This window comes from Hippopotamus amphibius, chromosome 3 (assembly GCF_030028045.1).
Source record: "Hippopotamus amphibius kiboko isolate mHipAmp2 chromosome 3, mHipAmp2.hap2, whole genome shotgun sequence".
Taxonomy (NCBI): Eukaryota; Metazoa; Chordata; class Mammalia; order Artiodactyla; family Hippopotamidae; genus Hippopotamus; species Hippopotamus amphibius.
Genome location: NC_080188.1, coordinates 141,093,099 through 141,106,110, shown reverse-complemented (window position 1 = coordinate 141,106,110; position 13,012 = coordinate 141,093,099). Strand labels below are relative to the sequence as shown.

General features: G+C 34.3%; 1 protein-coding gene across 3 annotated transcripts in view; it reads left to right on the top strand.

The window, feature by feature from the left end:
* The window catches only part of KIFAP3 (kinesin associated protein 3), a 151,016-nt gene that overhangs the window by 15,598 nt on the left and 122,406 nt on the right, over positions 1 to 13,012 (top strand). For 2 of the 3 annotated variants that reach the window (XM_057726674.1, XM_057726675.1), the window contains exons 3-5: positions 8,880 to 9,034; positions 11,680 to 11,735; positions 12,289 to 12,430. In XM_057726674.1, coding sequence (XP_057582657.1) covers positions 8,880 to 9,034; positions 11,680 to 11,735; positions 12,289 to 12,430 — 353 coding nt within the window. The remainder of the gene's footprint in view (positions 1 to 8,879; positions 9,035 to 11,679; positions 11,736 to 12,288; positions 12,431 to 13,012) is intronic. The other variant, XM_057726676.1, reaches the window with a different exon arrangement.

The window sequence follows — 13,012 nt, the reverse complement described above, 5'->3', positions numbered from 1 at the left end:
AAACCTATGGTTACAGTCCAGAAGTAATATGCGCATTTTTTAGAGTTGAGTTTTTGGTGTTTTTAATAGACATGGGCTGCCTAAGGAAGATTCTATTTTTTGATTATAGAAATAATCAGTAAACATACACTTGACATTTTCTAAAAATTGTAGTCCTACATATTTTTGTTGTTGTTGTTTCTTTTAATAAGGGAGGGATTTAGGACAGAGTTGTACCCACTAAAAGAAGGGAATCTTTCTGTTATTTGGATGGAAAGATGATGAAGCAGATTGCTTATATATATATGTATATAAATGTAGAAAATAAGTCTAAGAAATAGAAAAAATCTGCTGTATTAAAGCAAGATACTACTACACACCTGTTGGAATGTGTAAAATCTAAAACACTGATAGTACCGGATGCTGGTGAGGATGCAGAGCAACAGGAACTCATTCACTGCTGGTGGAAATATAACATGGTACAGCTACTTTGGAACGCATTTTGGTAGTTTCTTACAAAGCTAAACATACAATGTGATCCAACAGTTGTGCTCCTAGATATTAACTCAAATGAGCTGAAATGTGTGTCCACACAAAACCTGCACGTGAATGTTTATTGGGGCTTTATAACTGTCAACAATTGGAAGCAATCAAGATATCCTTCAGCAGGCAAATGGGTAAACAAACTGTGTTGCATCCGTATACTCAAGTATTATTCAGCACTAAAAAGAAATCAACCATCAAGCTATGAAAAGACATAGAGGAACCTAAATATATATTGCTAAATGAAAGAAGCCAGTCTGGAAAAGCTATATACTGTATGATTCCAACTGTATGACCATTTAGAAAAGTCAAAACTGAAGGAAAAATGCATAAGAAGTTGTCAGGGGTTCAGGGGGTGGGGGAGGGGAGAATAGTGGCACACAGAGGTGGGGGAGGGGAGAATACTGGAGCACAGGGGTAGGGGAGGGGCAGATAGGTGGTTCATAGGGCTTTTTTTAAAAAAACTCTTTATTGGAATATAATTGCTTTAAACTTTGTACCAGCTTCTGAGGTACACCAAAGTGAATCAGCTGTATTCATACATATATCTCCATATACCCTCCCTCCCGCAACTCCCTCCCACCCTCCCTGTCCTGGCCCTCTAAGGCATCACCCATCATCGAGTTGATCTCCCTTTGTTATACAGCAACTTCCCACTAGCTATCTGTTTTACAGTTGGTAGTGGAAATATATCTATGCTACTCTCTCCCTTTGTCACAGCTTCCCCTTCACCCCCCGCCCCCCCAACCCTGTGTCCTCCAGTCCATTCTCTGCATCTGCATCCTTATTCTTGCCCTGTCACTGGGTTCATCAGTACCACTTCTTTTTTTCTTTAGATTCCGTATATATGAGTTAGCATACAGTATTTGTTTTTCTCTTACTGGCTTATTTCACTCTGTATGACAGACTCTAAGTCTATCCACCTCATTACATTTAGTTCCGTTGCATTCCTTTTTATGGCTGAGTAATACTCCATTGTATATATGTGCCACATCTTTATCCATTCATCTGTTGATGAGCATTTAGGTTGCTTCCATGTCCTGGCTATTGTAAATAGTGCTGCAATGAACATTATGGTACATGTTTCTTTTTTGGATTATGGTTTTCCCTAGGTATATACCCAATAGTGGGATTACTGGATAATATGGTAGTTCTATTTTTAGTGTTTTAAGGTACCTCCAAACTGTTTTCCTTAGTGGCTGTACCAGCTTACATTCCCACCAACCTTGCAGGAGAGTTCCCTTTTCTCCACACCCTCTCCAACATTTATTGTTTCTAGATTTTTTGATGATGACCATTCTGATTGGTGTGAGGTGATACCTCATTGTGGCTTTGACTTGCATTTCTCTGATGATGAGTGATGTTGAGCATCTTTTCATGTGTTTGTTGGCCATCTGTATATCTTCTTTGGAGAAATGTCTATATAGGTCTTCCGCCCATTTGTGGATTGGGTTATTTGGTTTTTTAGTATTAAGCTGCATGAGCTGCTTGTATATTTTGGAGATTAATCCTTTGTCCGTTGCTTCATTGGCAAGTATTTTCTCCCATTCTTAGGGTTGTCCTCTTGTCTTGTTTATGGTTTCTTTCGCTGTGCAAAAGCTTTTAAGCTTCATTAGGTCCCATTTGTTTATTCTTGCTTTTATTTCCATTATTCTAGGATGTGGGTCAAAAAGGATCTTGCTTTATGTCATAGAGTGTTCTGCCTATGTTTTCCTCTAGGAGTTTTATAATATCTGGCCTTCCATTTAGGTCTTTAATCCATTTGGAGTTTATTTTTGTGTATGGTGTTAGGAAGTGTTCTAATTTCATTCTTTTACATGTTGCTGTCCAAATTTCCCAGCACCACTTATTGAAGAGGCTTTTTTTCCATTGTATATTCTTGCCTCCTTTGTCAAAGATAAGCTGCCCATATGTGTTTGGGCTTACCTCTGGGTTCTCTATTCTGTTCGACTGATCATTCTTTCTTTTTTTGTGCCAGTACCATACTGTCTTGATCACTGTGGCCTTGTAGTATAGTTTGAAGTCAGGAAGCCTAATTCCACCAACTCCATCTTTCCTTCTCAAGATTGCTTTGGCTATTCGGGGTCTTTTGCATTTCCATACAAATCGTAAGATTTCTTGCTCTAGTTCTGCAAAAAATTCCATTGGAAATTTGATAGGGATTGCATTGAATCTGTAAATTGCTTCGGGTAGTACAGTCATTTTCACAATGTTGATTCTTCCAATCCAAGAACATGGTATGTCTCTCCATCTGTTTGTATCGTCTCTGATTTCTTTCATCGGTGTCTTATAATTTTCTGCATACAGGTCTTTTGCCTCCTTAGGCAGGTTTATTCCTAGGTATTTTATTCTTTTTGTTGCAATGGTAAATGGGAGAGTTTCTTTAATTTCTCTTTCTGCTCTTTCATTGTTAATGTATACGAATGCAAGAGATTTCTGTGCATTAATTTTGTATCCTGCTACTTTACTAAAATCATCGATCAGTGCTAGCAGTTTTCTGGTAGAATCTTTAGGGTTTTCTATGTATAATATCATGTCATCTGCAAAGAGTGACAATTTTACTTCTTCTTTTCCAATTTGGATTCCTTTTATTTCATTTTCTTCTCTGATTGCTGTGGCTAACACTTCCAAAACTATGTTGAATAATAATAGTGATAGTGGGCACCCTTGTCTTGTTCCTGTTCTAAGAGGGAATTCTTTCAGTTTATCACCATTTAGAACAATGTTGGCTTTTGGTTTCTCATATATGGCTTTTACTATGTTGAGGTAATTTCCTTCCATGCCCATTTTCTGGAGAGTTTTTATCATAAATGGATGTTGAATTTTGTCAAAAGCTTTTTCTGCATCTATTGAGATTATCATAAGGTTTTTATCCTTCAATTTGTTGATATGATGTATCACATTGATTGATTTGCATATATTGAAGAATCCTTGCATTCCAGGGATAAACCCCACTTGATCATGGTGTATGATCTTTTTAATGTGCTGTTGGGTTCTGTTAGCTAGTATTTTATTGAGGATTTTTACATCTATATTCAACAGTGATATTGGTCTCTAATTTTCCTTTTTTGTGACATCTTTGTCTGGTTTTGGTATCAGGGTGATTGTGTCCTCATAGAATGAGTTTGGGAGTGTTCCTCCTTCTGCTATATTTTGGAAGAGTTTGAGAAGAATAGGTGTTGGCTCTTCTCTAAATGTTTAATAGAATTCGCCTGTGAATCCACCTGGCCCTGGGCTTTTGTTTGTTGGGAGATTTTTAATCACAGTCTCAATTTCCGTACTTATGATTGGTCTGTTCATATTTTCTATTTCTTCCTGATTCAGTCTTGGAGGATTGTACTTTTCTAAGAATTTATCCATTTCTTCCAGGTTATCCAACATATTGGCACATAGTTGCTTGTAGTAGTCTCTCATGCTCTTTTGTATTTCTGTGGTGTCCGTTGTTATTTCTCGTTTTTCATTTCTAATTCTGTTGATTTGCATCTTCTCCCTTTTTTTCCTGTTGAGTCTGGCTAATGGTTTATCAATTTTGTTTGTCTTCTCAAAGAACCAGCTTTTAGTTTCATTGATCTTTCCTATTGTTTCCTTCCTTTCTTTTTCATTTATTTCTTCTCTGATCTTATTGATTTCTTTCCTTCTGCTCACTTTGGGGTTTCTTTGTTCTTCTTTCTCTAATTGTTTTAGGTGTAAGGTTTGGTTGTTTATTTGATATTTTTCTAGTTTCTGGAGGTAGGACTGTATTGCTATAAACTTCCCTCTTAGAACTGCTTTTGCTGCGTCCCATAGATTTTGGGTTGTTGTGTTTTCATTGTCATTTGTTTCTAGATTTTTTTGATTTCCTTTTTGATTTCTTTAGTGATTTCTTGGTTGTTTAATAGCTTATTTTTCAGCCTGCATGTGTTTGTATTTTTACAGGTTTTTTCCTGTAATTGATATCTAGTCTCATGGCATTGTGGTCAGAGATGATGCTTGATATGATTTCAATTTTCTTGAATTTACTGAGGCTTGATTTCTGACCCAAAATGTGATCTATCCTGGAAAATGTTCCGTGTGCACTTGAGAAGAAAGTGTATTCTGTCGTTTTTGGATAGAATGTCCTATAAATATCAATTAAGTTGAGATGGTCTAATGTGTCATTTAAAGCTTGTGTGTCCTTATTTATTTTCTGTTTGGATGCTCTGTCCATTGATGTAATGGGGTGTTAAAGTCCCCCACTATGATTGTGTTACTGTCGATTTCCCCTTTTATGGCTATTAACATTTGCCTTATGTATTGAGGTGCTCCTATGTTGGGTGCATAGATATTTACAAGTGTTATATCTTCTTGGATTGATCCCTTGATCATTATGTAGTGTCCTTCCTTTTCTCTTTTAATAGTCTTTACTTTCAAGTCTAATTTGTCTGATATGAGTATTGCTACTCCAGCTTTCTTTTGACTTCCATTTGCATGGAATATCTTTCTCCAGTCATTTACTTTCAGTCTATATGTGTCCCTTGGTCTGAAGTGGGTTTCTTGTAGGCAACATATAGAAGGGTCTTGTTTTTGTATCCATTCAGCCAGTCTTTGTCTTTTGGTTGGAGCATTTAATCCATTTACATTTAGGGTGATTATTGACATGTGTGTTCCTATTACCTTTTTCTTAATTGTTTTGGGTTTGTTTTTGTAGGTCTTTTCCTTCTCTTGTGTTTCCTACTTAGAAAAGATCCTTAAGCAATTGTTGTAAGTCTGGTTTGGTGGTGCTGAATTCTCTCAACTTTTGCTTGTCTGGAAAGCTTTTGATTTCTCTGTCCAATAGGAATGAGATTCTTGCTGGGTAGTGTATTCTTGGCTGTAGGTTTTCCTCTTTCCGGACTTTCAGTATATCCTGCCATTCCCTTCTTGCCTGCAGAATTTCTGCATAAAGGTCAGCTGTTATCCTTATGGGTTTTCCCTTATATGATATTTGTTGCTTTTCTCTTGCTGCTTTTAATATTTTTCTTTGTATTTAATTTTCATTAGTTTGATTAATATGTGCCTTGGTGTATTTCTCCTTGGGTTTATTCTGTATGGGACTCTTTGCGCTTCTTGGACTTGATTAATTATTTCCTTTCCCATGTTGGGGAAGTTTTCCACTATAACCTCTTCAAATATTTTCTCAGACCATTTCTTTTTTTCTTCTTCTTCTGGGATGCCTATGATTCGAATGTTGGTGCACTTAATGTTGTCACCAAGGTCTCTAAGACTGTCTTCCATTCTTTTTATTCTTTTTTCTCTTTCCTGCTCTGTGGCAGTTATTTCCCCCATTCTATCTTCCAACTCACTTATTCGTTCTTCTGCCTCAGTTATTCTGCTGTTTATACCATCTAGAGTATTTTTAATTTCTGTTATTTTGTTGTCCATTACTGTTTGTTTCCTCTTTAGTTCTTCTGAGTCCTTATTAACTGTTTCTTGTATTTTCTCTATTTTGTTATTGAGATTTTGGATCATCTTTACTATCATTACTCTGAATTCTTTTTCAGGCAATTTTCCTATTTTCTCTTCATTTATTTGGTCTTGTGGGGTTTTTTTCCTGCCCCTTTGCCTGCATGGTGTTTCTTTGTTTTCTCATTTTGTCTAATTTTTAGGATTTGTTGTCTCCTTTCCCTATGCTGCCTAGTAATAATTCCTCTTGTTTCTGCCCTCTGCCCCCTGTGGTGGGGTTTGTCCAATGTCTTGGGTAGGCTTCCTGGTGGGGGGGTCTGGTGTCTGCTTTCCGGTGTGTGGCTCTGTGTCTTTTCTCTCTGATGTGCAGGGTCATGTCAGGTGGTGTGTTTTAGGGTATCTGTGAGGTTAACGTGGCTTTAGGTAGTCCGTGTGCTGATGGGTGGGTTTGTGTTCCTGTCTTGTGTTTAGTTTGGTGTGAGGTGTCCATCACTGGCATTTGCAGACAGTTGGACGAAGCCGGGTGTTAGACTCTGATACAGGGCTCCATAAGAGTTCTCTGCAGTTAATCTTCTCTGTGTCTGAGGGCTCCCTAGTTGTCTAGCATCCTGGATTCAGTGCTCCCTCCCCAGAGCATCCTACTTGACTTCTGATGGGGTAGTCCAGACTTCACAGATTGCTTGTCCTGGCAATAAAGGTGTTTAAAGAAGACTGTCCAAGCCCCAGACTGAGTGTTGAGTCAAACAAATACCGGTTATGTCGGAATCTTTGCGGTCCTTTCTGGTATCCAATGTCATCTGCTGATATTCAGCTGGTTCTCTGTGGGAATTATTGTGTCTTTTGATATATTCCTGATGCATCTGTGGAGAAGGATGCATTCCACGTCATTCTACTTCACTGCCATCTTTCTTCCCTCCATAGGGCATTTTTGCAGTAGTAAAACTATTTTGTACGATACTTTAATGGTGGATAGTGAAATTTTGCATTTGTCCAAGGCCATAGAACTGTATAATACAAACAGTGAACCCTAATGTAAACTGTAGACTTTAGTTAATAAGAAGTCAATAGTGATTCATCAATTGTAACAAAGTTACCACACTATTGCAAGTGGGTAATAATAGAAGAAACTGTATTTGGTGGGGAGGTAGTAGGAACATATATGGTAACTCTACTTCCTGCATAACTTTTCTGTAAACCTAAAACTGCTCTGAAAAAGGCTAGTAAGAAAATTTCAGAAATATATGTTTATAGAGTTTCTATTGTGACTCTTTTCAATCTGATTTGTGGAGAGTCAAGGTTTCCCAGTTCCTTTTTAAAATTAAACATGGAGAGTTCTTTTGAGAGTTTTTCTCTGAGTGGACTCTCCTTTATAGCGCTGCCTTTTTTTTTTTTTTTTTTTGTAGTTAATTTATTTGTTGGCTGCATTGAGTCTTTGTTGCTGCACATGGGCTTTCTCTTGTTGGGGCGAGCAGGGGCTACTCTTCATTGTGGTGTGCAGGCTCCTCATTTCAGTGGCTTCTCTTGTTGCGGAGCACGGTCTCTAGGCATGTGGGCTTCAGTAGTTGCGGCACATGAGCTCAATAGTTGTGGCTCACAGGCTCTAGAGCGCAGGCTCAGTAATTGTGGCACATGGGCTCATTGCTCCATGGCATGTGAGATCTTCCTGGAGCAGGGAATGAACCCATGTCCCCTGCATTGGCAGGTGGATTGTTAACCACTGTGCCACCTAAAAAGTCCCTGTATCTCTGCTTTGTGATGAGCAGCTAAAATTATACAAAAACATTCAACAGTTTAAAAGACTTAAAAGGTAGGAACTTAACCAAATAAATTAGAGAAAAATTAAAATAAAGGGACAGAGTTTTGCTAGGGTTCTTGTTGCAGACATTAGAAGCCACTCTAGCAAATTCAAGCGTAAAAGGAATTTATTAAAGACTATTTGGTAGCTTATAGAATCCCAAGAGGACCAGATTCGGGGATGGGTATATAGCTGGAATTAATATCCAGATCACTTTACTGGACTTGTTTCCGGAGAGACCATCTGTATCTGAATAATGATCTCACAGATGCTGAGTGCAGAGCATTTTTCTGAGGTCTGTCCCTATTGCCTCTAATACCTTGAGTCTCTCCAAAAATTGGCCATCTTCACTAAAGTATTTCAACATAGTGGCTACTTTCTTACGTTTCTCTTTTTTAATCTAAGCCTTGCGTGAATGCATCTGCTTGCAAGAGTTTTACCACCAGTTTGAGTCTTCTCTCTGAACCTAATTTTATATCCTTATAGCTTTCTTTGGTGCCATGAATCCATGTAAACTGGCAAATGTTTCCAGATTTTCAACCACCTTTTCTTTTTGACCTTCCAAAGAATCTCCTGGACTGAATTAAAAAGGAGGGAGTACCTGTTTTTTTTTTTTTTTTTTAGTGTACTAACAAGTATGACTATATTCATTTGTTCCTCAGCATTCCTCATATAGGTCTTAAAATGCATCCTACTTTTTTTCTTCTGCCTTCTATATAATTTCCATCAGAACAACCAAATCTGAATATATTAATATTGTATCTTGTCCATAACTGAAAAAAAAAGACTATGAATATGGTCAAGAAAATGATTTATTTTGGGCAGTATGGATTTTCACATCTAATAATAACTAAAAACTTTATGTATGTGATTTCAGAAAGACTGTTTTAAAACAAGCTCTCTGAATATGCTATCATGCCTAGAAGAGTCAGAGGTAGATTTTACCATTCCTTTTGTTATCTTATGTGTCTGGCTCAAGGAAAATAATTGCTTTGCCTTTTTTCTAAGCCTAATTATAGCTAGTACATTATTACATTTTACTAAAAGAGTCTCTGTCAGGTACATTTAAATATTTTATAAAGTATTTATTTAAAAGGAATATTGTTTAAGTTATCACTTTCTTTAATAATACCTGAGTTGGAAAATTCTGATATGCCTGCAGCATTCGTCTTAAGAGTCTCAATGCCAACACAGATATAACTTCCCTGGCACGGAAGGTGGTTGAAGAATGCAAACTCATTCACCCCTCAAAGCTGAATGAGGTAGAACAGCTATTGTACTATCTCCAGAACCGCCGTGATTCCGTGTCAGGAAAAGGTAAGTAGAAGAATTCCTAACTTTTTAATACAAAACCAGAGTTGTTTGACTATAGTTTGTACTTTTGGTATTTGAGTGGTGAGTTTTTTTGAGTGTTATGACTAAGTAAGTGAATGAAAGAATAAACAAACATACTAGTTTCCTACATGCCAGGTTTTATATTAAATGTTTTGAAAATGATCTGTTTAATACTGTGTGTGTGTGTACATATGCTGAAACAAGGAGTAAAATAGCAAATATCTATTATATTGATTCTAGAATAATAAAGGGAGAGAATTGGGGCTATGAAACCTGTTTTCTCTACCCAGCAACTAGATTTATTTTTTCTAAATTTCTTATTGACATTTAATTGTTAAGTATTTAAATGTTAAAATATATGTCATATGCATATGTTTTGTGAATCCTTCTTAGGAAAACATTATCTTTTCATTCCTAAATGTCTCTATTATTACCATTCTTTATCTTTAATTACTTCATAAAAGAACCAAGCCATTAAAACATTAGCACTAAGCAATTGATTACTTATAGAAGACATTTTCAAATAATCCAAACCCAAAACCAAAGTACAGACATTTAAATGAAAAGTGATTTCAGGTTATTCAATGGTTAGTTATTCCATTTCATAATATTTATTAAGTTTACGTAACTTTCTTTTATCATTAGTGAGTTCTAAAATATGGTGCCCTTGAAATAACTTATACTTGTTTTGATTGTATTAAGTAGAAAAAAAATGAAAGAAAAAATTTATTTGGACTTTTGTCAATTAACCAGTCTTCTCTCTCCATCCACAGCAAATAAAATGCCTTGTGCCCAATATATATTTTTATTAATTAGCCATGAATACGGTATCTAACACGTCATATGATCAATATATATTTATTAAATGAATTGAACAGCTGTGACTTTATTTAAAAACAACAATGAGCATTTTTGAACTTGTTTCCAACTACATTGTTGGCATTCAGTGTATACCTGTTAACTATTAATAAGTGCTATAAGGAAAATATCAAAAATTTTTATTAACTGTTTTATGATAGAATATTCCTGTTACAGTCACATCATATGATCAATATATATTTGTTGAATGAATAGCTGTGACTTTATTTAAAAGCAAAAATGAGCATTTTTGAACTTGATTGCTTCCAACTACATTGTTGGCACTCAGTGTATACCTGTTAACTATTAATAATAAGTGCTCTAAGAAAGATATTATTAAAAATTTTTATGTTGGAATATTCCTGTTACAGTGTTACTAAATGATGAGAGATATCTTCAATAAGTTAAATAAGTTCAAAGTGCGAAAAGTAAATTCTGTACTCTTTTAAGATAATGTGTGCACTTATTGTATGTTGTATACAATATAGTTAAAATTGATCTTTCCTAATGCTAAATTAATATAATTCCGAGGGCATTTGTAGTAAAATATCTTTAATGAAAACCCTTTCACTGAGTTTTCAGAGTAAATCAATCTTCTCACCTCCTTCCCCAGAAATTAGAGGAATATGAAGAAATTTTCATGTTATCATATGTGGATAAATTAATTCAAATCAATATGTTTCTCTATATAGATATTAATGTTTAGAGACATGTATGAAATGCTGTACTACAGTATATGTACACTTATTTTTAAAAACAATTCCTTTTTCTTTCTTTGTACTTAATATTCAATATTTCAGAGCCAGAAACCTTGCTCTGAAAGTGGTTGAAATAAAACAATAATAGTTATTTGATTATGTGATTCTTTACCATAAGTGTTTTTTTTTTCTTTGCTTAATTAAAACCACTGTTGTAGTAAATTATCTGTTTGAGGAAGAATCTAGCTATTGAGAAAACTTGGCAACCTTCCTCTGAAAACAGTGAGGGTTAATTCCTGTTATATGTAAAATGTTTGCTAAATTGTGGAATCAAAAATTTGATACCACTTGAACTTATTTTAATATACATTCATTGCTCAGGTTTTTGACTCAGATGAGATCAGTGAGGTATTTTTTATTTTTATTTTTTTAGAAAATGAAATTCTACTATGAATCAAATAATACAGCATAATAAATGACTCAAGAATTATGTTGAGCACCTTTGAATACCTCTTTAATTCATTTAGGAGAAAGTGAAGATTAAGTTAGCAAATATTAAACATTTGCCTTTTAATTTATGATCCTAATTTTGTTTACAAAATCAACTGTATTTTAACTTTTAACTTTATCCAAGTTATTTCTTTACCTTTTCCTTTGTTAATTTTTATTTTAGTTTTTATATTACCCAACTCATTAGTTTTGTTTCGCCTTATTGATTTTCCTATTCTCACCTTAACTGTGAATTAGGAAAAGAAAGAAAACTTAAAATAGACTGTATTGCTTCTTGTTGGCAAGTCTGGCTATTTACACACCTAAAATGTTAACCAAAGAGGAAGTTAAAATTGTTACCTAACATAACTTGGAGAGTATTTGTAGATTTTGTTATACTCTACTTTATATCCTCATTAGAACAAATGCACTATAGATGAACATTTTTTATACATCGGGATAAAGATTATTTCATAAACTACTCAGTTTTAAGATCCCCAAATTAGCTAGAATTAAACTCAGCTGCTGAAAATAAAAATTACCCAGAAACCCTAAAAACCTATAAAAAAAATCTTTTTACAGAAAAAAAAGAAAAATCGAGCAAGCCTAAAGATCCACCTCCTTTTGAAGGAATGGAGGTAAGACTGTATTTTTATCTAATAGAGAATTGATGGTATCACTTTTTACCATCAATAATTCATACAATCACATTAAATAAATGTGGAGGTACAAAAAATGGTTGAACTTAAAGTACCTTAAAAAAGGTAGAAAATCAATATTTAATAAAGGTAAAAATTATTGGATGTGTTTTTTAGACATAATTTATTTTGATAAGTAAGTTGTGAAATCTTATAAGTATTCTTATTGCAATATGTTTTAAAATATTGTTTTATTATGGTAGATACTATTTTGCATTATATTTAAGATACTTTATCAACATAAATAGGCCAATTTTAGAGTTTGTGTACATCTTATTTTATCATATGGTTTATAACTACTTTCCTTGTGGAGTCCTATCACCCAAAGGTTTAATTTCCCCTCTACAAAAAGATGGCTACTATGAGTCCTTTGAAAACTTGTCTCTTATTATCAAGGGCAATATATTGATCACAAAATATCATTCTTTTGACATTGGTTCTGTTGAGCATTATTGTTCTTTTAGAGTACTTCCTTCCTCTTCCTTTGTTTCAGATTGATGAAGTTGCTAACATTAATGACATGGATGAGTACATTGAGTTATTATATGAAGATATTCCTGACAAGGTTCGGGGTTCTGCTTTGATCCTACAGCTTGCTCGAAATCCTGATAACTTGGAAGAACTACTATTGAATGGTAGAATTTATAGATTTGAATTTATAGACATATCTATAAATATTTAAAGTAGAAAAAACTATTGTGAAATATGATTTTTAAATTTATTATAATGGAGGAGTAAGCTAAAATTATTTATATCAAACTTAGGAATGCACTTATTTTCCAGCTCTTTATTACTTTCCCTCTTACTCAAATTTCTTAACATGTGGGCATAACATTTAAATATTCTATGGAGAATTCACAAATAATTTAATTTAAACAAGAAAAATAAAGAATTATTGGTACTAAATATTTTCTTCCATTCTGGAAGACATTTTATTCTTTCAATTAGGATATAATATCAGACTTTTGACATTTGCACGTGCATGTATATGCTTTTATTAGAGTTCCAATATTAGTTTTCTTTTAGTAGCATAGCCAAAAATAGTAATCTTTTAAATTTCATTTAGATTGAATTTGATGCCAGGTATTTGCTTTCTTTTCATTAAAAGTGCTGAGTAATAAAGAAAGAGGAGATATAATGCTTTTAAAACCTTTTTTCTCAGTAATACCACTCTAGAGTACCACTATAGAATTATTGCAATTTTCTGATTACACTTA